Below are 24,698 nucleotides of genomic sequence, written 5' to 3' on the forward strand. Positions count from 1 at the left end.
CAATAATTTCCATCTGTTGTCTATTCCATTTGCACAACAGCATGTGAAACTGATTGTCAGTCAGTGTTGCTTCCTAAGTGGACAGTTTGATTTCACAGAAGTTTGATTTACTTGGAGTTATATTCTGTTGTTTAAGTGTTCCCTTTATTTTTTTGAACAGTGTATATAGATAGATAGATTTTTTTTTCTTTACATTGGAGGGTCCAATTCCAGCTATTGCTGTGGGATCTGTGATTTCTATCTACTCCACTGTGTACAGGATAATAGAGTATAATAAAGTAGTTATGGACGTGACGTAACTAACATTGTGCAGTGACTCTGCTTTCCATATAGTGACGGATATTTCTTGTTGCTGAAACTGTGATATTTTCCCACTTTAAGCCTTTTTTAAACCCCTCTGATCAGTGCGATCACACAACATACAAGCCTCTGATGGCTCCGGTGATGCCCTGTACTACTGTAGCGCCGTGTATCATCACTGCCGGTCAGTGTAATACTAACGGCCCCATACACATGAGATCAGAGTTGGCTGAACGGTCATTTGGCAGACGGCGATCTCTCCCGACTCCCCCATACACACAAATATTCCAGCTTTCCTGTGGTCTGTATGAGAGAGTCGCCTCCAGACTCCTCTAGAGGAGGATTATCTACAGGAAGAACAAACGGATTATCCTCTGAAATTCAGGATGTCAGATCCTTCTCTGCCCTGACATCATCTGTCAGGAGGCCCCCAAATACATTATATGGTCGGCCAATCCCCCGAAATCAGTGCTTTCATGGAACTTTAGTCTAATGTGTATGGGGGCGTTATAAGATAACTTATTGGACGCTGCCTCTGGCCTGGCCTAATAGACCTTCATACATTGCAGCCCAGACACCATTATTAGGCATGTAAGTATCGGAGTCACTAGGCCGCCCCATACTATCGAGTACTTGGAGGTGGGGGGCATTCAGCCAAACTCTGTCACACCTTCTTAGATGCCATGTTTGCTTTTCACAGCAGCAAGTGGTTAAACTGTCAGGGTTTTTGTTGAAGCCTCACCTGTGCCGTCCCTGCGGTGTACATCTATGTTCTGGGGCACAAAAGAGTTAATTTGTAAAAAAAAAATGTTTCACTTGTTAAAATATAATAAAATGTGTCTTCTGCTTTTTTATGTTTTTCTTTTTATTTTTACAAGAATTGTTGGAGCCAATTTTCTTTAGAAACATTTTAATATCGGCTTTTTCTGGAGTTTTTCTTGTAATATAGGAAAGCCTAAGGCCAGAAATAAACCCCATAAATCACTGTACATGGAGACTTTGGGATCAGATCATTTCTGTCCGTTGTGTTTGTGGAAACAAAAAATCTTTTCTAAAAGCCTCAAACTTCTGTGTGTGACTCAGAGCTGAGATCTAACGTGAGAGAAGATTCCAGTGCGGGGAAGACGGGAAACCTTCATATAGACGGCCGGTGGGGATGGAGGCAGTGACCGACTCTGGCCAAATCTGTCTCTAGAGCCGCAGTAGGAGATGAAGATGTCGTCCTCATCATGAAGGAGTTATTTCTCATGTCGCGTGTAATGAATATCTCCTGCAGTATTGCTAATGCCGATTCCAGTGTCGGTAATGAGACGAGAATTAGCGTTATGGAAGATGAGTCTATGAGGAACGTGTTCAGCTGCCGACTCCGAGGAGGAAACTGCTTGTTGTCTGTGGCCTAAATATATAGGTTTTATTAGTAGATGTCAGGGGAGAAAACTAAACCCTGTAAGATAATAAATCTCCTCATATGTTTCCCTTATTATCTCCAGTAATTGTATTATTACACAGGATTCTTATGATGTTACATCGGATCATCTTCTTCTCATTCAGGTCTCTATAATATCGGATCCTCTCAGAGAAGATCTTCTACAAAAGAGAATTTTCCTGATTTACCCATCAAGGATGGATATGGACAGAGACAAGATGGCGGAGAGGATATTACACCTCACCCTAGAGATCCTCTTCCGTCTCACTGGAGAGGTGAGAGATTCTGATGACGTCACATTCCATCATTCTTATCTATGGGAATAACAGATGGACAGAACTGGAGAGGTGAGGACTCTGGAAATGTCTGTAGTGAGATTTATTAATGTGTCTCTCCATTACCAGGATTACACAGTGGTGAAGAAGACCTCTAGTGATCGCTGTCAGGACCCTGTGTCTGAGGAATGGGGAAGACCCCTGAGCCCAATCACGGGGCCTCCACCTCACCCCCTGATCCATGAGGACATCAATGACCAGAAGATCCTGGAACTCATCTACAAGATGATTGAGCTGCTGACTGGAGAGGTGACACTGCTGGGAATGCTGGGACATTATACAGTAACACTATGAAGGGATCGGGGGATGACGGTATCATTGTATGTGTCAGGTTCCTATAAGGTGTCAGAATGTCGCTGTCTATTTCTCCATGGAGGAGTGGGAGTATTTAGAAGGACACAGAGATCTGTACAAGGACGTCATAATGGAGGTTCCCCAGCCCCTCACATCACCAGGTAATAGACAGGACTAAATACACACGGCCTATAATTATCTGTATGTAGAGAATGAATTCAGTCCCTGTATGTGTTTCCTCCAGATCTATCCAGTAAGAGGACAACACCAGAGAGATGTCCCCGTCCTCTTCTTCCACAGGACTGTAACCAAGAAGATCCCAGTGCTCCTCAGGATCATCAGGTAGATGGAGAGAAGGTGTCAGGAGATCTCCCCTATGATGTGTAGACGGCTGTGAAGGTCTTGTGCTCAGTGTTGTTTTATCCACCAGTATTATATGTTTTATACTTGTGGGTCACCCTGCCAGGGCAGTGGGGTACTCGGTACCGGGCTGGTCTCTCAAAGGGGAATGTCACAGCAGCGGTGACCCGGTCCGTGTCCCTGGGCGCCCATGTAGAAGGGGTTAAGTGATGGAATAAAGTTTATGAGTGAATGATTCGTGATGCCACCTGTGGTGTTCGGCAATGAAGATGTTAAGCCGACGCTGCAGACAGTTCCTCTGGGACAGATGGTGTGGTGCAGCAATGATGTTGTGGCCCTCCACAGGTAGGGCAGTAATCCCAGGGCAGTGAGGATAGGTATTGAGGAAGAGGATGCAGTGTCTGGCACAGGGATTAAGCAGTGCTGACGGAGTTGCAGGAAGAAGGGAAGGACACAACAGGGTGCAGTTTCTTTACCTTTACTTTGCTTGGCAAATGCAGTCCAGGGTCCAGATTACAGATGGCACAGGAGCTGGCTAGCCTGGGAGCAACTTAGGAATCTCTCTATGCAGATGGGTTGTGTAGTCTCCTTCCTAGCACTTATTTTTAGGTACTTGCAGCACTGTGTTACACCGAAGTTCCACTTGCTTATTCTCTTTAGAACTCCCTCGTATGGCAGACAGCTGTAGCCTTCCTCTTCTGGCTTACATGTCGCTGTTGTGCCTCCGAGTCTTATGTGGGAATAGAGCATTTACAGCTTCCTATTCCTCCGGTTTCTGTTGCAGGACCATCAGTGTCTGTACAGCCTTGGAGACCGGGCTTCAGACCATGCGCTATAGCTGGGAATGAGCCTGAACTCTCTGCTCAATCCCCCAGCTCTTCTCCTCCATGTCCACACACGTTGCCCTCCTCACAAGAACTCCCTAATTTTCCTTCCTGGCCCCCAGAGAGTAGCTCCTCCCCCAGTTTTGGTTCAGAGCTCCCTCTGCTGGCCTGGAATGGAAACTGTGTTGTGTGTTGTGGTTAACTGCTAGAGAGATCCTTTATTGCTTCCAAGCATGACATCACACTCCCTAGGAGGAAGGCAATGCCACTGTGGCGACCATACTCCTGGGGGTGCCACATTTGTGTAATGAGAACGGTGGAGATGGCAGGATTAGAGCTGATCATAGATGGGACTTCTCCATCTGTCGGTGACTTTTACAATATTTGTTTCAGGGTGAAGATCTGACCCATATTAATACTACAGAGACATATGTGAGGGGTGATGAGTGGTGTAAAGAGAAGATTCCCACATATGACTACCCAGGTGAGTAGTAACCATTGAATGCAGAGAAGTCACAGATTCCTCTCAGTCACCGGCTGTGGCTGCTTTATCGGTGGTGTAGTCCGGCCATATTACCATGATCACCATTTTGCCTCTAGACCACAACATTCTTCTCCACCCAAAACTGTTCAAATGACTTTGGGCATTGAAAGCCCTTTTCTATAGAACTTACAACCAATTACATTGTTTCTGATCCTAAGGAATTCAGATTACTGCACAATCTCTCCTGAAATGGGGAGCAATATTATTTTCTCTAATCTTCTGGTCAGGATCCATAGTAGCTCCAATGGTCCACCATAAATGAATGCAACTCTGGTTTACTGTTGTTTAATCTGTATTTGTAGTTTTCAGTTAATGAGATTCTCGTGCTCTGGGGCGGGGCTGTGGGCGGGGCTTTATGTGGTGCTCTGATTACATATTCATCTGTATTGGCTTATGACAGGTCCCTGATCCCTCACTGACCTGCCCCCATTATTACATAATGCATATAATAGCGTTGATGTTATTGTTGATAATGCCTATAATATTGTGGGGGAAATCTACTGTTTGGGCACATGGCAGGGCTCGGAAGGGAAGGCAAAATGTGCTGGAATAATTAGCGGTGGCCATGTCACTTTTGGAGAGCCCCTCATGTGCCTAAACAGTGGAAACCCCCAACAAGTGACCCCATTTTGGAAACTAGACCCCCTTAGGGAACTTATCCAGATGTGTATTGAGCACCTTGAACCCACAGGTGCTTCACAGAAGTTTATAACGTAGAACCGTGGAAATAAAAAAAAGCAACACAGTGCGTTTTTGTGTGCTCGGCGCAGAGCCAAAAGGGCACAATCGCCGGCAAAATCATATCTGCACATGGACAGCGTACCCAACGCTAAATGTAGGGTACGCTAGTTGCATGCAGCATCATGCGCCCATAGGAGGAGCTGACCGGAGGAGGCGCGGCCAGGGGAGGAGCTTAGCGGCAGCCCTGCTCTGCGCCTCAGAACGCTAGTCTGAAAGTAGCCTAAGACGCACCCCAAATTTTCAAAAGGAAAATAGGGGAAAAAATGTGCCAAATGGGGGTCCGACTTACAGTCCGAATTCAGCTTACCTGGGGAATCAGTACAGGTGCAAGAGTGGTCACAGCGCTCTGTGCTGGGGCGGTGGCGCTCTTTGCTGCGTAGGGGGCACCTCTGCCATTTTGTCAAAGCTGGAGGCTCCTGAAGCTCCATTGCTGCTGTGCGGTGGCCTCCGGGAAAATAGCAGCTGTATGCGGTGGCCTCTGGAAAAATAGCAGCTGGGGGCGGTGCATGCTCAGTTTCAGATCTCGGCAACAAGATCTCGGGACAAGATCTGAATCTGAGCATGCGCCGCCTACAGTGGCCATTTTTCCCGAGACCATTGCATTACAGCAATGGAACTGCGGGGGTCTTCAGGCTTTGACAAGATGCCGGCGGAGCCCTCCATGCAGCATTTGTAAGTATATTCCTACTATAAGACGCACCCACATTTGCCCCAAAAAAATTTTGGGAAAAAGTGCGTCTTATTGTCTGAAAAATATGGTATATTTTTACCACTAAAATGTTGTTTTAACCCCAGATTTTACATTGGAAAATAGGTAGATAGGTAAATGGTCACTACACCCATAGATGAATTCACAGAAGGTGTAATTTCCAATTCCCAGAGGGGTGTCATTTCCAAAATGGGGTCACTTCAGGGGGATTCTGCTGTTGTGGGACTTTGGAGAGCCACTAAGTGCCAGAACAACAGAATCCCCCCCTGAAGTGACCCCTTTTTGGAAATGACACCCCTCTGGGAATTCATCTATGGATATAGTGACCATTTTCCCTACATGGATGATTTCCAGAAACTCATAGTAGAAGTTTCACAGCAAAAATGTCATTGTAGTGCCCAATATATTGTGCCCAGCTTGTGTCTCTGGAGACCTCCCCCCACCTACCCCTGGAAATTGTTAAGTCAGCTCTACTCAAGTGTGTCTGTCACTAAATAATCCAAATGCTTGAATGTCAAAACAGTTCAAAAACGTGGTTCTGTGTGGAAGATTGTAAAGCAGTCATGGAGGCATAAGGCTGGCAATGATGGGCATTGTGGGTAATAATAGTGGGTGTTACAGAACCCCCCAGCACACCGAATAGGAGATGTATGCCCTTAAAGCAGCAACCAACTGGCTGTGACCCCCGGGGCAGAGGTAAACAAGACATCCCACTTCTGACCTCCCCCCACCTTTGTAAATCCCACGGCTATTGTAATGTACGTCTGGCGTCTTAATTGGAGCCTGTTATCTACTGGCACAACACACATTGGTTGTCCTGCCCTCTGTATGTATATATATTCTGAGACCGATGAGTAAAATGTTGTCACACTGGAAATACATGGAGTAGCAGTGATCTTTTATATGTTCCCATGTTACAAAGCCTTTTGAACCAGCGTCCTTCATTCAGAAGTGAGGAAAACCAGAGTGAACCTCCTGAGAAACGGGGTGATAATGTAAGAGGTATTACAGCACAGAAGACCCCGTTACACAGGTTGCAGCAGTGGGATGTGACAACCCGTCTATAGGAGTAAAGGACTGAATGGAAAACAACTACCAGAAGTTAAAGAGGAATACATTAAAAGACCTGGTGGAAGCTTGAGGATTAATCGCCAGCAACAAAACAAAAGCGGATTTGATAGCAGCCATCATGAAACACGACAGTGCAGCACCCCCCAATGTGAATGTGGAAGAGACTGAATTCCAGAGGGAGGTAAAGAGCAGACTGGCGTTCTATGGCCCAAACCCTGCAGGTTTCGTACGAGAGGTGATGGCTGTTGTGCGTATTGGTCTGAAGGAAAAGATGGCCGAGCGGACCAGGATAGAGCTTGCCAAAATGGAGATGGCAGAGCGGACCAAAGTAGAGCCAGCCAAGATAGAGCTAGTCAAGATGGAGATGGCAGAGCGGAGAGAGGAGAGTCAGCGAGCAGGAGAGCTCTAGCCTCTGCCCAGGTACCGTCAGCAGTAAGCCACAAAAAAATCCAGTATAATGCCTTCCGACAGTTGGGGGAGGCAGAGGAAGACATTGATGCCTTTCTGCAGGACTTTGAGCAGCAGTGTGCCCCCATAGCCAGACACATTTCTTGGGCCACCCCAGCTGAGTTTAAAAGGGAGGTACTAGAGGATTCCTCATTACAGGGGTATCGTGGGAAGGCACAGGAAGGGGAACAGTTTGTATGGCATCAGGGACTCCTCTACCGGGTTACAGAGCAGCGCCACACAAGGACGAGCCCCACTATAAAACGACAGCTAGTAGATCCCAAGAAGTATAGGCAGGAGCTACTGCGAATCTCTCATGACATACCCTTGGCCGGGCGCCTCGGCGTCAGTCGCACCAGGCATCGTCTGACACAAAACTTCTTTTGGCCGGGGGTAACCTATGATGTTCGTCAGTACTGCCAGACCTGTGACAGTTGCCAGCGCATTGGCAAGAGGGGAGATCACTGCAAGGCCAAACTACACTCCCTCCCCATTGTGGAGGAGCCATTTAGCTGAGTAGCGGTCGATCTGATAGGGCCGTTAGCCAAACCCAGTCCATCAGGGAAAAAGTATATATTGACAGTGGTAGGTTATGCCACATGGTATCCAGAGGCGGTTGCATGGCAGCTGCCATGCTCCAGGTTTTCTCACAGGTTGGATTTCCCCGGGAAGTTATCTACGACCAGGGTACCCAGTTACAGCAGAGGTGACCAACCAACTGTGGAAGCCGTGCGGCGTAAAGTCCATTAGAAGCGCCCCGTACCACCCGCAAACCAATGGGTTGTGTGAACGTTTTAACGGAACATTAAGACAACTCATTGGGACTTTTACCAGGACCTACAGAAACTGGGAGAAATTCTTGCCACACCTCCTGTTTGCCTATCGGGAGGTGCCCCAAGAATCCACAGGGTTCTCCCCGTTCGAACTGTTATACAGGAGGTGGGTAAGGGGACCCCTAGACTTAGTGCGAGAACACTGGGAAGGGGAGGGAACCATAGAAGGGATACCTATTGTGCCCTATGTGTTGGAATTCTGGGACCGCCTACAGGAGCTGACTCAGGCTGTACGTGGGAACATGCAGGCGGCCCAACGGCGCCAGCGCGTATGGTACGATTGGAGGGCCAGAGAATGCATCTTTGAGATAGGACAGAAGGTCCTGGTATTAGAACCATCTAGGCAGAACAAGTTCAAAGCTGCATGGCAGGGGCCCTACCAGGTAGTGGGGAAAATAGCCGACACCACCTACAATGTCGCCGATTGAGACGACCCCAGGGTTATCCGCATGTTCCACGTGAATATGTTGAAGCCCTACCGGGAGCGCCCTGAAGAGGTAGTGGCCATCTGTGCACCCGAGGCAGAGGATTTAGCAGGACTCCCCCTTGCCTGATGTCTTAGGGGAGAGGACTCGGTCTAAAACATGGGACCAAGTATACATGGGAGAAAACCTAGGGTCCCGGGAGAGACAGCAGGTGGAGACGTTGTTGAGGCAGCGACAGAAGATGTTTTCAGAGAGACTGGGGTACACCCGCCTGGCACAACACAAGGTTGAGACCCAGGATCAGACCCCACTGAGACAACCCCCCTTACGCGTCCCTGAGTCTGTACGAGAAGGGATGCAACGAGATACAAGAGATGTTGCGTTTAGGGGTCATTGAAGAGTCAGTCCCTGGGCATCCGCCATAGTGTTAGTGCCCAAGAAGGATGGGACTACCCGGTTTTGTGTAGACTATCGCAAGCTAAATGAGAAAACGGTGACTGATGCGTATCCCATGCCGTGTGTGGATGAGTTGTTAGACCGGCTGGCGGGGCAAAGTGTTTGACCACCATCGATCTATGCAAAGGCTATTGGCAGATCCCCCTAAGTCCTGACGCTATTCCCAAGTCTGCATTTGTCACCCCGTTCGGCTTATTCTAGTTTCGAGTTATGCCATTCGGGATGAAGAATGCCACGCAACCTTCCAGAGGCTGGCTGACCGGCTTCTGGATGGTCTCCAGGACTATGCTTGTGCCTACCTGGATGACATCGCCATCTACAGAGTGACATGGGATGAGCATCTAAATCTCCTAGAGACAGTATTGGACAGGATCCACAAGGCCGGTATCACGTGGGTAAAGCAGAGGTTCAGTATTTAGGACATTGGGTGGGAAGTGGGAAACAGCGACCAGAACCAGCCAAGATTGAGGCCATAGCCAAATGGCCCACCCCACGCACTAAAACCTATGTCATGATGTTTCTAGGGACCGCCGGGTATTATAGGAAATTTGTCCCCAATTGCAGCAGCGTAGCCAAGCCCCTCACTGATCTGACCCATAAGAACCTCCCCCGCCAGGTAACCTGGACCCCCGAGTGTGAGGAAGCCTTCCGCCAGCTAAAGGACGCCCTCACAAATACCCCGGTATTGGCCACACCCGATCCAACTAAACGTTTCCTTGTTCACACAGACGCTTCTATGTTTGGATTGGGGGCAGTGCTGAGCCAAGTCAGGCCGGACGGTCAAGACCACCCGGTAGCTTACCTGAGTCGGAGACTGTTGCCCCGCGAAGTAAGCTATGCGGCCATCGAGAAGGAGTGCCTAACAGTAGTATGGGCACTCAAGAAGTTACAACCATATTTGTATGGACGACAGTTTTCCCTCCTAACGGACCCCTAGTGTGGCTTAATCGGGTCTCTGGAGACAACGCCAGATTGTTGCGGTGGAGTTTAGCCCTACAATCTCTAGACTTCACCATCCACTACAGACCCGGCAAACAAAATGGTAATGCCGATGGACTAAGTCGACAAACGGAACTTGTACCAACCCCATAGACTTTGGTCATCCCCAAGCCGATCCGTTAAGGATCAGACAGTGTATGCCGATCGCGTCGCTGAAAAGGGGGAGCCGCGTTACAGAACTCCCCAGCACACCGAATAGGAGATGCCATTTTTATGGACAGTTTAAGTAGAAATGTTCAAAAGCATAAAACTCAAGGATATTTTATTAAAAAAAAATTGTTTTTTTTATCTTAGCAGATGACTGTACCAGGAGATCAGAGGGACAGCTGACATCTTCAATTTTTAAATCTGATGATCTTGAGATCCTACAAGATACAACTGAAGTGATTGCTGTTACTCCAGATATATCATCATCCATTCACAGCAAAGATCTGTCATCTGATCCTATGAAACAGGTCCCATCTTCTGAATCATTACTGACTACTAAGGAAAATCGAAGTCACAAAAGAGGCATTGAAAAACAAACTGCTCCTAAAACAAAGAAGCGTTTTTCCTGTTCAGAATGTGGGAAATGTTTTGCACACAAATCACTGCTTGTTACTCACCATAGAACTCACACAGGGGAGAAGCCTTTTTCTTGTTCAGAATGTGGGAAATACTTTAAATGGAAATCACAATTGGTTAATCACCATAGAACTCACACAGGGGAGAAGCCTTTTTCCTGTTCAGAATGTGGGAAATGTTTTATCAATAAATCAGAATTGGTTAGGCACCAAAGAACTCACACAGGGGAGAAGCCTTTTTCCTGTTCAGAATGTGGGAAATGTTTTAGCCAGAAAGCGATTCTTGTTAGACATCAGAGCAGTCACACGGGGGAGAAGCCTTTTTCCTGTTCAGAATGTGGGAAATGTTTTATCAATAAATCAGAATTGGTTAGGCACCAAAGAACTCACACAGGGGAGAAGCCTTTTTCCTGTTCAGAATGTGGGAAATGTTTTAACAAGAAAGAGAATCTTATTAGTCACAAGAGAACTCACACAGGGGAAAAGCCTTTTTCCTGTTCAGAATGTGGGAAATGTTTTAACCGAAAATCACAATTGGTTAATCACCATGGAACTCACACAGGGGAGAAGCCTTTTTCCTGTTCAGAATGTGGGAAATGTTTTAACCAAAAATCACAATTGGTTAATCATCATTGAACTCACACGGGGGAGAAGCCTTTTTCCTGTTCAGAATGTGGAAAATGTTTTAACAAGAAAGAGCATCTTATTAGTCACCAGAGAACTCACACAGGGGAGAAGCCTTTTTCCTGTTCAGAATGTGGGAAATGTTTTAACAATAAATCAGATTGTGTTAAGCACCAGAGAATCCACACAGGGGAGAAGCCTTTTTCCTGTTCAGAATGTGGGAAATGTTTTAACCAGAAATCACAATTGGTTAATCACCATGGAACTCACACAGGGGAAAAGCCTTTTTCCTGTTCAGAATGTGGGAAATGTTTTAACCGAAAATCACAATTGGTTAATCACCATGGAACTCACACAGGGGAGAAGCCTTTTTCATGTTCAGAATGTGGGAAATGTTTTAACCAAAAATCACAATTGGTTAATCATCATAGAACTCACACGGGGGAGAAGCCTTTTTCCTGTACAGAATGTGGGAAATGTTTTAACAAGAAAGAGCATCTTATTTGTCACCAGAGAACTCACACAGGGGAGAAGCCTTTTTCCTGTTCAGAATGTGGAAAATGGTTTAACAATAAATCAGATTGTGTTAAGCACCAGAGAATCCACACAGGAGAGAAGCCTTTTTCCTGTTCAGAATGTGGGAAATGGTTTAACAATAAATCAGATTGTGTTAAGCACCAGAGAATCCACACAGGAGAGAAGCCTTTTTCCTGTTCAGAATGTGGGAAATGTTTTAACCAGAAATCACAATTGGTTAATCACCATGGAGCTCACACAGGGGAAAAGCCTTTTTCCTGTTCAGAATGTGGGAAATGTTTTAACCAAAAATCACAATTGGTTAATCATCATAGAACTCACACGGGGGAGAAGCCTTTTTCCTGTACAGAATGTGGGAAATGTTTTGCACGTAAATCACAATTTGTTAATCACCATAGAACTCACACAGGGGAGAAGCCTTTTTCCTGTTCAGAATGTGGGAAATGTTTTAACAATAAATCAGATTGTGTTAAGCACCAGAGAATCCACACAGGAGAGAAGCCTTTTTCCTGTTCAGAATGTGGGAAATGTTTTAACCAGAAATCACAATTGGTTAACCATCATAGAACTCACACGGGGGAGAAGCCTTTTTCCTGTTCAGAATGTGGGAAATGTTTTAACAAGAAAGAGCATCTTATTAGTCACCATAGAACTCACACAGGAGAGAAGCCTCTTTCCTGTTCAGAATGTGGGAAATGTTTTAACCGGAAATCACAATTGGTTAATCACCAGAGAATTCACACAGGGGAGAAGCCTTTTTCCTGTTGAGAATGTGGGAAATATTTTGTCAACAAATCAGAATTAGTTAGGCACCAAAGAACTCGCATGGGGGAGAAACCTTTTCCATATTCAGAATGTGGGAAATATTTTAACCGGAAAGCGCTTCTTGTTAGACATCAGAGCAGTCATACAGAGGAGAAGCCTTTTTCCTTTTCTTAATGTGGGAAATATTTTACTTGGAAATCAACTGTTAATAAACATCAGAGGTGTCACTTAGGGGAGAAGCCTTTTTTATGTTCTTAGTGTTGGAATAGTTTTAGCGAAAATTGAATCTTCTTAAATGGGTTGTCTCTTGTTTGGTTGTCTAGTTTGGTATTGTAACTGCTGTTACTGTATATATTTGCGTATAAGCCGAGATTTTCAGCCCATTTTTTGGGGCTGAAAGTCCCCCTCTCGGCTTATACATGAGTCATATACGCCAGGGGGTCAGCGGAGAAGGGGGAGCGGGTGGTGTCAGATCATACTGACCCCCCTGGCGTGTCTCTGCAGCCCCCCTGCTTGTCCCACGCTCTCAGGCGCCTTCCATCAGCGGTCACGTGGTACCGCTCATTAAAGTCATGAATATGCACATATTCATGACTTTAATGAGCGGTACCACGTGACCGCTGAAGGCAGTCATGGGAGAACGGGGCTGCAGAGACCGCGCCACAAGGGAGTAAGTATATGCTACATTCACCTGTCCCCGTTCCAACGCTGCTTGACGCTGTCAGCCGAGTCCTCTGTCAGTGACGTTCAGGCAGCAGAGGGCGTGATGTCATAGCTATTGCGCTCCCTCTGCTGCCTCAACGCCACTGACAGAGTACTCGGCAGACAGCAGCGAGCAGCATTGGAACGGGGACAGGTGAACATCTCAGGTGCCGGGTCCTGAGCCAGCGGTGACACCGGCACATGTTCCCCATAGTTTGCCAGTGTCCCTGCGTGCTCAGCACACCAGCACCTGGCCCCCAGCGACGAGAGGTGAGTATGTCTTTTTTTTATTTGCAGCAGCGGCAGCAAATGGGGCCTATTCTATGGAGCATCTTATGGGGCAGCATATGGGGACATAATCTATGGAGCATCTTATGGGGCAGCATATGGGGCATATTCTATGGAGCATCTTATGGGGCGTATTCTATGGAGCATCTTATTGGGCAGCATATGGGGCATAATCTATAAAGCATCTTATGGGGCATAATCTATGGAGCAGCATATTGGGCCACAACCTTTATGTAGCATCTTATGGGGCCATAACCTTTATAGAGCAACATATGGGGCATAATCTATGGGGCATTTTATGGGGCCATAACTTTTATGGAGCAGCATATGGGGCATATTATTCTATGGAGCATCTTATGGGGCCTTTATTAACCTTTTTGCAGCATTATATGGGGCGTATTTTGTATGGAGCATCATGAACTGGATGGAGCATTATATGGGGCTCCTGATTCAATATGGATATTCAAAAACATTTAGCCTACTAATGTCTCAATTAATTTTACTTTTATTGGTATCTATTTTTATTTTTGAAATTTACCAGTAGCTACTGCATTTTCCACCCTAGGCTTATACGTGAGTAAATAAGTTTTCCCACTTTTTTGTGGCAAAACTAGGGGGTCAGCTTACACTTGGGTCGGCTTATACACAAGTATATACGGTAAATAGAATTGCAGACAAATTGTCCTAGACTAAACTCAGTTTTCAGACGGTCCAATATGTACCACTCAGGGAAAACTTGTCCATCTATCATCATCTTAGTGGTGCGCATGCGTGGTTCGGATCCTAGCTGGAGCGGTAGAAGGCGTTCCTTAGTGCTCTTAGGTGAGGTCCGCGTCATCTTAATTGATGACGCGGCATCACGGATCACGTGATCGCCGGATACCTCCCCTGTTTGAGAGCAGGGACGGTAAACTGACGCATGCGCGGTAATGATCTGAAATGATGATTGGGCGTTTAGCCCTGGGTGATATCGAAGAATTTGGACATGCGCTGTAGCCCACATCATTCCTCCAATCATGATAGAGATCTTGACTATTTAAACTAGCACACCCCCATCATGACCGCGCCTCCCGAAGAAGCGGTAGCGAAACACGCATCGGGGCAGAGGAATGCCCGGGGGATTCCACACACCATTAGGTATGCTTATTTTAGGACACTGTGCTTAAGGCTGGTGCTCGATTGGGGAGGATAGTATGCTGTTACATTAGTACTAATTGTGGCATGTCGGTTTGGCAGCCTTATACATGTGTTTATAAGATCAGCGTCTAATCCTCTTTTTAGTGCACTAAGTGGCGGTCAAGAGGGCTTAACTGGTAGCTTTCTGAGTATTGCACTGAAGTCCATAGTAATTATAGCCGCTTTAGCCTTAGGCTGTTACAAATCTATATGATTGCTTGCATTGCACCATATTGGTCTAGGAGCATATGTTAATATCATTAATATTGAATTGTGGTTTTTGTGGATAAACCTATTGCTTCTGTTAGTTCCTCATTTTAGATGTACCTTCCCTTTTTCATTAATGTATTAATATATATTTTTAATATGTTGTTTAATAAATAATAAAACAATTCTTATACCATATTTTGGAGTCAAAAATAATTTTTTGGAGTATCCAATTGTGTGAATAATTTCAAAATTAAGTGTTGAGTTGATTTCTGGTTGGTCAAGAAAGCAGACTTTTCTTTGTGTAAGCCGGTAATATTGACTTTTATTGTGCGCTTATCCTTGATCACTAGTGATCTTTGCTGATATGCTAATTATGCATTGTGTTATGGAGCTAGTTTGTTGACTTCTAAAGCAGAGGGAAAAACTATGCAAATAGTTTAAATAATCAAGTAATGCTATAATAATCTCATCTCCATTCTTACCCTTTATGTAAATACTGAATGAGGGACACTTGTTAAGTCTAAAAATAGGTTACATGCCTCTGTATAAAGAGACTGAGAGAGAAACAGCCAGAGAGATTCTGCCAAGACATCTATACATCTCAAAAGGACCAGAGACAGGACAGCAGCCATTTTACATCATGGCTCCATTACGAGGGACACGGATTTATCATTCTATAGGAAACAACCTAGGGATTTTCAGCCTTGGTTGGAAGAATACAGATCTGCTCCATTGATCATCGCTAAACCATAGATAAGTTTGGAGAAGCCAGGTTGTCATCCTCGGATCAACTGGCCTTTTACCTTGTATGGACTGTCATCTTCCTACGCTTGTCATTACCTCCTCTCTGTGCGTGCCACAGGTGGGGTAGCGATCCTGGGAGCGAATCAGCGGAAGGATAAGACTCTGTAATGTGCACTCTGTTGGGTATTTTGCTGGGACTGTTCTATGTGTTATCTGCCTGTTTTGTGGTTCAATAAAGCATTGCCACACTGTTTTACCCTCACCGTGTGTTGTCTGAGTAGCGTTCAGTGGGATGATCCCTGATCCATGTGGTTTCGGCCAGAGGACTGGGGCGCCCGCTGACCACCCCATGTCTCCACAGGCATGCTTCTATAGTCTCAATTGGAGGCTAGAAGCTGCTATAACCCGATCAGCGCTGCTACATACATGCAATGATCAGATCACCTGTATGTAGCAGAGTTGCTCACTTGCTATGAGCGCTGACCACTTATGGCCCATCATGAGCGAGAAAAGCGGCAGGGCCCACATCAAAGGAAGTAGACCGACATCAGCGTACATTTACACCCGATGTCAGAAAGGGGTTAAAGGGGATTGTTTTTACAGAGACAGAAGAGGTAATTAATCATGTATACATACAGATAATTACAGAAATACACAACTTATAATGTTAAATAGTATAGAGTTAAGACAAGAAAATATAATTTGTGTAAATCGTGTAGATATAAAAATTCAGGCAAATGTCAAATGTTCAAAACCACAGCAAAAAGGCAGAGATGCTGACCTGCCCAGACCTCCAAACAAACGCACTATCAGGGTGAGTGAGCCCATATAGTTAGGATGGGGGCAACACAGGTGCAAGAATACCGATGAGACAACCGCTCACAAACTACCAATGTATGGAGGGACGGATGCTTGGTATATTAATGCACAATGAAGACTTGTATGTGGCGCTGTTCACACAATGGTAATGCACAGCAACCTTACATTTATCATTGTTAAACCGCATCTGCCACCTTTTGGCCCAGATTTCCAACCTATCCAGATCCATCTGTAGCAGAATACTATCTTCTCTTGTATTGACTGCTTTACATAGTTTTGTATCATCTGCAAATATCGATATTTTACTGTGTAAACCTTCTACCAGATCGTTAATAAATATGTTGATTAGCATAGGTCCCAACACCGACCCCTGCGGTACCCCACTGGTCACAGCGACCCAGTTAGAGAATATACCATTTATAACCACCCTCTGCTTTCTATCACTAAGCCAGTTACACATTTACACACATTCTCCCCCAGACCCAGCATTCTCATTTTGTGTACCAACCTCTTGTGTGGCACGGTATCAAACGCTTTGGAAAATCAAGATATACCACGTCCAGCCTATAGCTTACTTCATAAAAACTGATTAGATTGGTTTGACAGGAGCGATTCCTCATAAACCCATGCTGATGTGGAGTTAAACAGTTATTCTCATTGAGATAATCCAGAATAACATCCCTCAGAAACCCCTCAAATATTTTACCAACAGTGGAGGTTAGACTTACTGGCCTATAATTTCCTGGTTCACGTTTAGAGCCCTTATGTTGATTGCGCATGTGAAAGTTCATACATGTAGTAGCCAAATTATTGCACTTTTTACCTCGGCTCAATGTTTTTTGCAAAGTTGGCAGATTACGTGAGTTGGCTCATAATTTGCAGTGCCCTTGCCACCTCTGTGAACTGCAGACCCGCAGACGCTGCTGGTCAGAGGCACAGTTGTGGCTGAGGATGCATCGCTCGTCGTGGCTGCCTCACTACGTGTCTGCAACATACAGCGCAACCTAACCACCTCTTCTTCCTCCTCAGATGACCTACTCACCCGTGTCACTATGTGTCTGTGACATACAGCGCAACCTAACCTCCTCTTTTTCCTCCTCAGATGACCTACTCACCTGTGTATCTCTTTGTTCACACCAACTGGGATCTAACACCTTATCATCATCATCATCATCATCCTCTGTGTTATCACATTCCTCGCCAGTGGAGTCACCCTCCTCCTCTTCTTGCCCTGACAGCACAGTACAGTCCACATGAACCTCAGATATGAGTCTCATCAGGACCATGCCCCCCTGGGGTTAACATCTGCTGATGAGGGTCAGGATGCTGTTCGGACCCTATTTTGCCCTGCCCCGGATCCAGCTAAAAAAATTTTGGGCATCGGTGCAGATTTCCTTCCTCTTGACTCTGCGAAGCTTTTGAGTACACTTCTGATGAAAACTGCATAGAATGTGTGAACAGCTCTTCATACTCACCCATCTGTGGTTCCGTACAGGCAGTTGAACAGTTGGATAGTTGGGATGCGGGGGGAAGCAAGGGGAAATTTGGTGCCACATCTGTGCACTGTACTGGGTGTGATTTAGGAGGAAGAGGAGGAGAGGCCAATTGAATCTACACTTGCCATCCACTCGAGTACATGCTCTTTCTGGGTATCATCGTTAAGGCATACTGCTGGACGACTGCCAAAGAAAGGTAGTGGTGTAGCCTGTCCAGTAACATGTTATCAGTTGTCTTTGAATAGGATGTGATGTTGCTTCACTAGTGCTTTCACAAACATTACCAGCTACCCGACGTACACCGTGAACACCAAGTCTAATTCCCCTTCCATCACGGTTTCCCTTTTTCACAGTCATGTTGCTCAGATAGTGTAGGAGCACAGTATTAGCAACAAAAAATTAGATTTTAAACTCTGCACCACCTCTGCAAATAGCTAAACACCGTAATCCAGGCCAGGTAGCCCCTGCCACCTCTGTGAACTGCTGACCCGCGGCTGCTGGTCAGGGGTACAGTTGTGGCTGAGGATGCATCGCTCGTCGTGGCTGCCTCACTTCGTGTCTGTGACGTACAGCGCAACCTGACCTCCTCTTCTTTACGGCATGCATTGCACTTCTGTCACAGTCCTCACAGGTAACATGAGACTGTGATCATCCTGGAGCCGATCATTGGCTGAGCCTTTGCCATTCTGGCTATTCTTCCTTCCATTTGAATGGTCGTCTTCCATTTTCTTCCATGTCTCTCTGGTTTGGCTTTCCATGGTAAAGGATTGGAGATCATTTTAGCTGAACAGCCGATCATTGTCTGCACTTCTTTATAAGTTTTACCATCTCCAATCAACTTTTTAATCAAAGTACTCTGTTCTTTTGAACAATGTCTCGAACGACCCATATTTCTCAGGGTTTCAAGGAGAAATGCATGTACAACATGTCCTGGCCTCACCCTTAGATAAGGGCCACCGGATTCCCACCTGTCTCTTCACAGAATGATTGCCCTCACTGATTGATCTCCACACAGCTATTATTGTGATCATCATTCTAATACACAGACTCAAAAACCCGCAGATCATGAATTCGGAGTCTGGTGGTTTTCTTAGAATAACAATTTTAAGTGTGCCGTGAAAACGCATTTATTCAGACTGGCCTACCGCCTCAACACATTAACCTAATCTATCCCTGTGTGGCACAGCCAAAAGTTTTACCATAACCAGGTTTCCCGCATCATGTTCCCACATGCTTTATGCATCCATTATCCCTCTGCATCCGTACTGTTACCCACTTAACATTATGGCTGGTCCATACAATCAGGGCAACTGTTACCACCCACCTTTCGTGTCTCCCTTTTTCCTCATAGACTGTAAGCTTGAGAGCAGGGCCCTCACTCCTCTTGGTATTTGTTATAATCTATGTGATTATTGTTATGCTGTAATGTCTATTGTCTGTACAAATCCCCTCTGAAATGTAAAGTGCTGCGGAATGTCGGCGCTATAGAAATAAAATTTATTATTATTATTACTGCACCAACTGGTAAATTGTGTGACACGTAATTTAATTTATACCAAAAACAGGGATTAATCGGGTTAGTCATACTGGACTGCTGTTATACTGAACCCTACTGTAGCTAGTGTAACACAAGAGATGGTCGCCAGCGTCTGAGCAAACTGAACAGTGGCAAATCCTCTGGCCCATATGGCATTCACCCATGGATATTGAGGGAATTGAGCTCAGTATTTGACAGTCCTACTGTATCTCATCTTCTTAGACTCACTTGTACTTGCATTTTCACCTTTTACATTATCCTTATTTTTTTCATTCATTTTTTTCACATTTTATTTTTTTCTCCTCATTATTTCTCCCTTTGTCCTGACACCCTTTCACACAGTGTCGGTATTCGTTCATCTACATATTAATTGCAAATATTTCCACAAGTCCTTACCATAATGTATGTGCACATTAATAACTTTTATTCACCGACTCTGGCACTCAGCACTTTGTACAATTTTATTTACATATAATCCTATTGATTGGCGCCTGGTAACAGCTTTCATTCTGTTCCCTCCCCATTCCTTCAAGTCTGTTTTTTTCTTATGATGCGATTCCATGCCTTTTATGCCAGAACAATGTCCTTATACATGGCTGTTTCCAGCTGAATTCTTAAAAATTATGTGATGAACAGCCCACCGCTGCCACCAATATGTGATGAACAGCAAGCAGGAGGCACGCCGTTGCCACCAAATTGTGACGAACGGCGCGGCCGGTGCCACCAAAACGTCACGATCCCACCACTGGCACCAGCAGGTCAGCGGACGGAGGGACGTGACACACTGCCGACACACGGCTATCACAGGCACAGTGGGGGCTTATCTTAGTTATCCCACCACCGGCACCACGTGACAAAAATGCAGCAAGCTAATCTTGCTCTAACAATTTACCGCAGGGGGGTATTTTGGATGCCCCACCACTGCTAACAACCTTCCAAGAACTGTGGGGATTTATGTATATCCCACTTTCTCAGTTACACTTCGGAACTCGCAGCTCTCCAGCGTCCTCCTTACCCTCAGGTCAGTCAGGGAACTGCACCTAGGATAATTAGTCGCTGGACGGGCTGCTTGTGCACGGGCCACTGGACTACTGCAGTAAGGGAATTATCAATGCTGTGGCTGCAGCCCCTCATTCAGCATGTAAGACCCGTCTGTACTGCCAGCTAGCCTAGCCAGCCGTGCACACCACACTGCCACGCTTTACTTAATCAAAGAGTTAATTAAGAGGGTCTGCGGCAAACCCCAAATTAGTAGCGAATATCTAAAAAAGGCGCATAGTTCGTTTCTTAGAGCATGGAGGCAAATTAATAGAATTTTATCATTTATTCCCGAAAGGGCAGTAATTATACAGATAAAAGTTGCTATAAAGTTGAGACATTAAATATGTACAATACAAATATAAAACAAAGGGATTAAATGGCAGAAAGTAACACTCACATGTGTTCAGTCGATATCAGGCAGACCATGTGGGGGGAGAAGGAGGAGCCACACGTCTCCACTCATCTGGGGGTTCTTGTCAGCACGGACTCTGTAGCTCCAACTGACTGGAATTTGCTAGGGAATACCTATAGACTAGGGTCTGTGACCTCATGAAATGGGCGGTCTGGAGAGGTCCAACCTCCCTCTCTCCAAGTTATGATTTGGCTGCAAAACTTAGAATAACTATAAACGAGAAAAACCCGTACCAACACACATAGGGCATCACTGTTTGTGATTTACCAAATAGAATCCGAAGACACCAAGCATGCCATACTTAAGACACTCCGTTTGGGAGCAATCCATATCTCAGGTTCTGGAGAGGTTATAACTGTCAAAATTAGGAATTAGTAAGCTGGCCTTGTGCCCTTCGCAGAAATGTGGGTTTTATATCTCTGCTGCGTATGGTTTCCGCAATATGAATTGTTTTAATACTTCCCATAGCTGCATTCAAGCCCCTGGTTTTAAACAAAGGAACATCTTTTCCACTTAGCTGCTGCAGGGAGGGGGGATGGAGGGACTTTGAGAGGAAATGGACAGTATCATGTTTAAGATGCAAGCGGAGAGCACACACACAGCCAGCTGCTAAGAAGTGAGAAACCAAAAAGGAGGGGGGCTGCAGCTGTGTGACAAAGGGATTTTCTAGAATGTTCCAGAAACATAGACATTTTACATTACAAATTATATGATTATATTTATCACCATTAGTCATTTAGGACAACAATGGATCATTCAGAGATCCACAATGAACTTCTCGAGTGAGTTTTTCTGCAGAATGTGCACAACGTTTTTTGTTTTACATTGACTATAATGGTACTGTACAACGCAGGAGAATCGGCTGCGGATCCGCAGGGCCAAATCTGCTGCGGATCCGCAGTAGAATCCACAACGTGTTCACAGACCCTTACAATAAGATGCTTCAGATTGAAGATAGAGGAGGGAGGGGTTTGGGTGTGTTTTGGAGTGGGTGTGCTAGGTGCTGGCTTAGAGGCCAGTGCAATGCATCATGGAACTTGTAGTATTAGAGCACAGTAAGTCGGGAGAAAGAAAGTTGTCGATTTACCCCATGAGAGCTGGAGCCAGCACTGAAAATGTCCTGCGAGAGGATGATAATAGATAATATTGCTAAAATAAACACAGTGGGTTTTTAGTGGCACATAATAGCAAGATATATGAAAAACAAAGTTACAGTAGTGGGCAACTTCTTTAAGTAGAAATGTTCAAAAATATAAAACTCAATGATATTTTATTAAAGAAAATTGTTTTTTATCTTAGCAGATAACTGTACCAGGAGATTGGAGGGACAGCTGACATCTTCAATTTGTAAATCTGATGATCTTGAGATCTCACAGGATACAACTGAAGTGAATGCCATTAGTCCAGATATCTCATCATCCATTCACAGCAAAGATCTGTCATCTGATCCTATGAAACAGGTCCCATCTTCTGATTCATTACTGACTACTAAGGAAAATCAAAGTCACAAAAGAGGCATTAAAAAACAAACTGCTCCTAAAGGAAAGAAGCGTTTTTCCTGTTCAGAATGTGGGAAATGTTTTGCACACAAATCACTGCTTGTTACTCACCATAGAACTCACACAGGGGAGAAGCCTTTTTCTTGTTCAGAATGTGGGAAATGTTTTAGCAATAAATCAAATTGCATTAAGCACCAGAGAACTCACACAGGGGAGAAGCCTTTTTCCTGTTCAGAATGTGGGAAATGTTTTGCACGTAAATCACATTTTGTTACTCATCATAGAACTCACACAGGGGAGAAGCCTTTTTCCTGTTCAGAATGTGGGAAATGTTTTGCACGTAAATCACAATTTGTTAATCACCATAGAACTCACACAGGGGAGAAGCCTTTTTCCTGTTCAGAATGTGGGAAATGTTTTAACCAGAAAGGGGATCTTGTTAAGCACCAAAGAACTCACACAGGGGAGAAGCCTTTTTCATGTTCAGAATGTGGGAAATATTTTAGCCTGAAAGTCAATCTTGTTAAGCACCAAAGAACTCACACAGGAGAGAAGCCTTTTTGATGTTCAGAATGTGTGAAACGTTTTACTCATAATTCAAGTCTTGTTACACATGAGAGAATTCACACAGCAGAGAAGCCATATTCATGTTCAGAATGTAGGAAATGTTTTAAATGGCTCTTGAACGCATCAAAGAACGCACACAGGGCAGAAGCCTTTTTTCCTGTTCAGAATGTGGGAAATGTTTTAACCGGAAAGTGATTCTTGTTAGACATCAGAGACCTCACACAGAGGAGAAGCCATTTTCATTTTTTTAATGTGGGAAATATTTTACTTGGAAATCAACTGTTAATAAACATCAGAGACGTCACATAGGGGAGAAGCCTTTTTTATGTTCATAATAACATAGTAACATAGTTTTGAAGGCTGAAGGAAGACCTTATGTCCATCTAGTTCAGCCTATTTTTAGTGCAGCTGTTCTGCATTGTTGATCCTGGGGAAGGCAAAAAACCCACAGAGTAGAAGCCAATTTTCTCCATAGGGAAAAAAATTCCTTCCCCTAAGCTGGGTCAACTATCTACCTATAATATTCTGTTATTCGTAACCTTCTATACTGTTATTCACAAGAAAAGCGTCCATTCCTTTCTTAAATTCATTCAGTGAGTTGGCCATCACTACTTCCTCAGGAAGAGAATTCCAGAGCCTCACTGCTCTTACCGTGAAGAACCCTCTTCTATGCTGGTGCAGAAATTGTCTTTCCTCCAAACGACGAGAATGCCCCCTTGTTCTTGTCACAGTCCTTGGTACAAACAGTTCATTGGAGAGATCTCTGTATTGCCCTCTGATATACTTGTACATATATTTTGAGTCTCCCCTAAGTCTTCTCTTTTCTAGAGTAAATAGACCTAATTTTGATAACCTTTCTGGGTATTGTAGTGAACCAACTCCTTTTTTCATTTTAGTAGCCCGCCTTTGAACCCTTTCAAGTTCAGTATTGTCTTTCTTGAGCATCGGCGTCCAAAATTGCACACAATACTCCAAGTGTGGTCTGACGAGTGATTTGTACAGAGGGAGAATTATGTTTTTATCTTGTGTCCCCAGACCTCTTCTAATGCATCCCATGACCCTATTTGCTTTGGTGGCAGCTGCCTGACACTGGGCACTCCAATTTAGCTTCTTATTGACTAAGATGCCTAAGTCTTTTTCCATGTCTGATATCCCCAGCAGTTTCCCATTTAGTAAGTAATTGTAGCATCTGTTTCTCCTTCCCATGTGCATAACCTTACACTTATCTGTGTTAAACCTCATTTGCCATTTTTCAGCCCAATTCTCCAATTTACTCAAATCTGTCTGTAGTTGCAACTACCTTACATAGTTTTGTATCATCTGCAAATACTGATATTTTACTGTGTAAGCCATCCACTAGATCATTAATAAATATATTTAATAGTAGGGGGCCCAATACAGAACCCTGTGGTCCCCCACTAGTAACCCTGGCCCAGTCTGAGTATGCCCCATTAATAACCACTCTTTGTTTTCTATCACTAAGCCAGCTACCTACCCATCTACACACATTTTCCCCTAGCCCAAGCTTTCTCATCTTACTTACCAATCTTTTATGTGGGACAGTGTCAAATGCTTTAGAGAAGTCGAGATAAATGGCATCCAATGATTCTCCTGGGTCCATTTCAGAGCTTACATCCTCATAGAAGCTGATCAGGTTAGTTTGACAGGAGCGATCCTTCATAAATCCATGTTGATATGGAGTTAAACATTTATTAACATTGAGATATTCCATAATGGTATCCCTTAGAAAACCTTCAAAAATTTTACCCACAACAGATGCTAAGCTTACCGGCCTATAGTTTCCAGGTTCCCTTTTACACCCCTTTTTGAATATTGGTACCACATTTGCTTGCCGCCAATCAAAAGGAACAGACCCTGTTTCTATAGAGTCTTGAATGTTGGATCAGTTTTAACCAAACTTGAATCTTCTTAAATGGATTGTCTTTTGTCATTC

At 44.7% G+C, this 24,698-nt stretch overlaps 3 protein-coding genes and 1 pseudogene across 4 annotated transcripts in view; 3 read left to right on the plus strand and 1 right to left on the minus strand.

Annotated features, from left to right (window-relative positions):
- LOC141063328 (gastrula zinc finger protein XlCGF66.1-like) overlaps window positions 1–24,698 on the minus strand; it is a 243,991-nt gene that overhangs the window by 129,627 nt on the left and 89,666 nt on the right. The window lies entirely within an intron of this gene.
- Window positions 1,749–2,533, plus strand: LOC141063308 (gastrula zinc finger protein XlCGF66.1-like). The gene is made up of 3 exons (XM_073557364.1): window positions 1,749–2,001; window positions 2,131–2,310; window positions 2,393–2,533. Exons 1-3 carry the CDS (start codon window positions 1,924–1,926, stop codon window positions 2,531–2,533), a joined length of 399 nt encoding a protein of 132 aa, XP_073413465.1. The 5' UTR covers window positions 1,749–1,923.
- The window catches only part of LOC141063267 (uncharacterized), a 41,430-nt gene continuing 20,660 nt past the window's right edge, over window positions 3,929–24,698 (plus strand). Inside the window, exons 1-2 of one of the 2 annotated variants that reach the window (XM_073557329.1) lie at window positions 3,929–4,023; window positions 21,978–22,138. The gene's annotated coding sequence lies outside the window, so the exon portion shown is untranslated. The remainder of the gene's footprint in view (window positions 4,024–21,977; window positions 22,139–24,698) is intronic. The other variant, XM_073557330.1, reaches the window with a different exon arrangement.
- LOC141063268 (uncharacterized) lies at window positions 10,065–23,048 on the plus strand (annotated as a pseudogene).

The sequence above is a fragment of the Dendrobates tinctorius genome, unplaced genomic scaffold (genome assembly GCF_039654945.1).
Source record: "Dendrobates tinctorius isolate UK_male_01 unplaced genomic scaffold, ASM3965494v1 ptg000249l, whole genome shotgun sequence".
Lineage (NCBI taxonomy): Eukaryota > Metazoa > Chordata > Amphibia > Anura > Dendrobatidae > Dendrobates > Dendrobates tinctorius.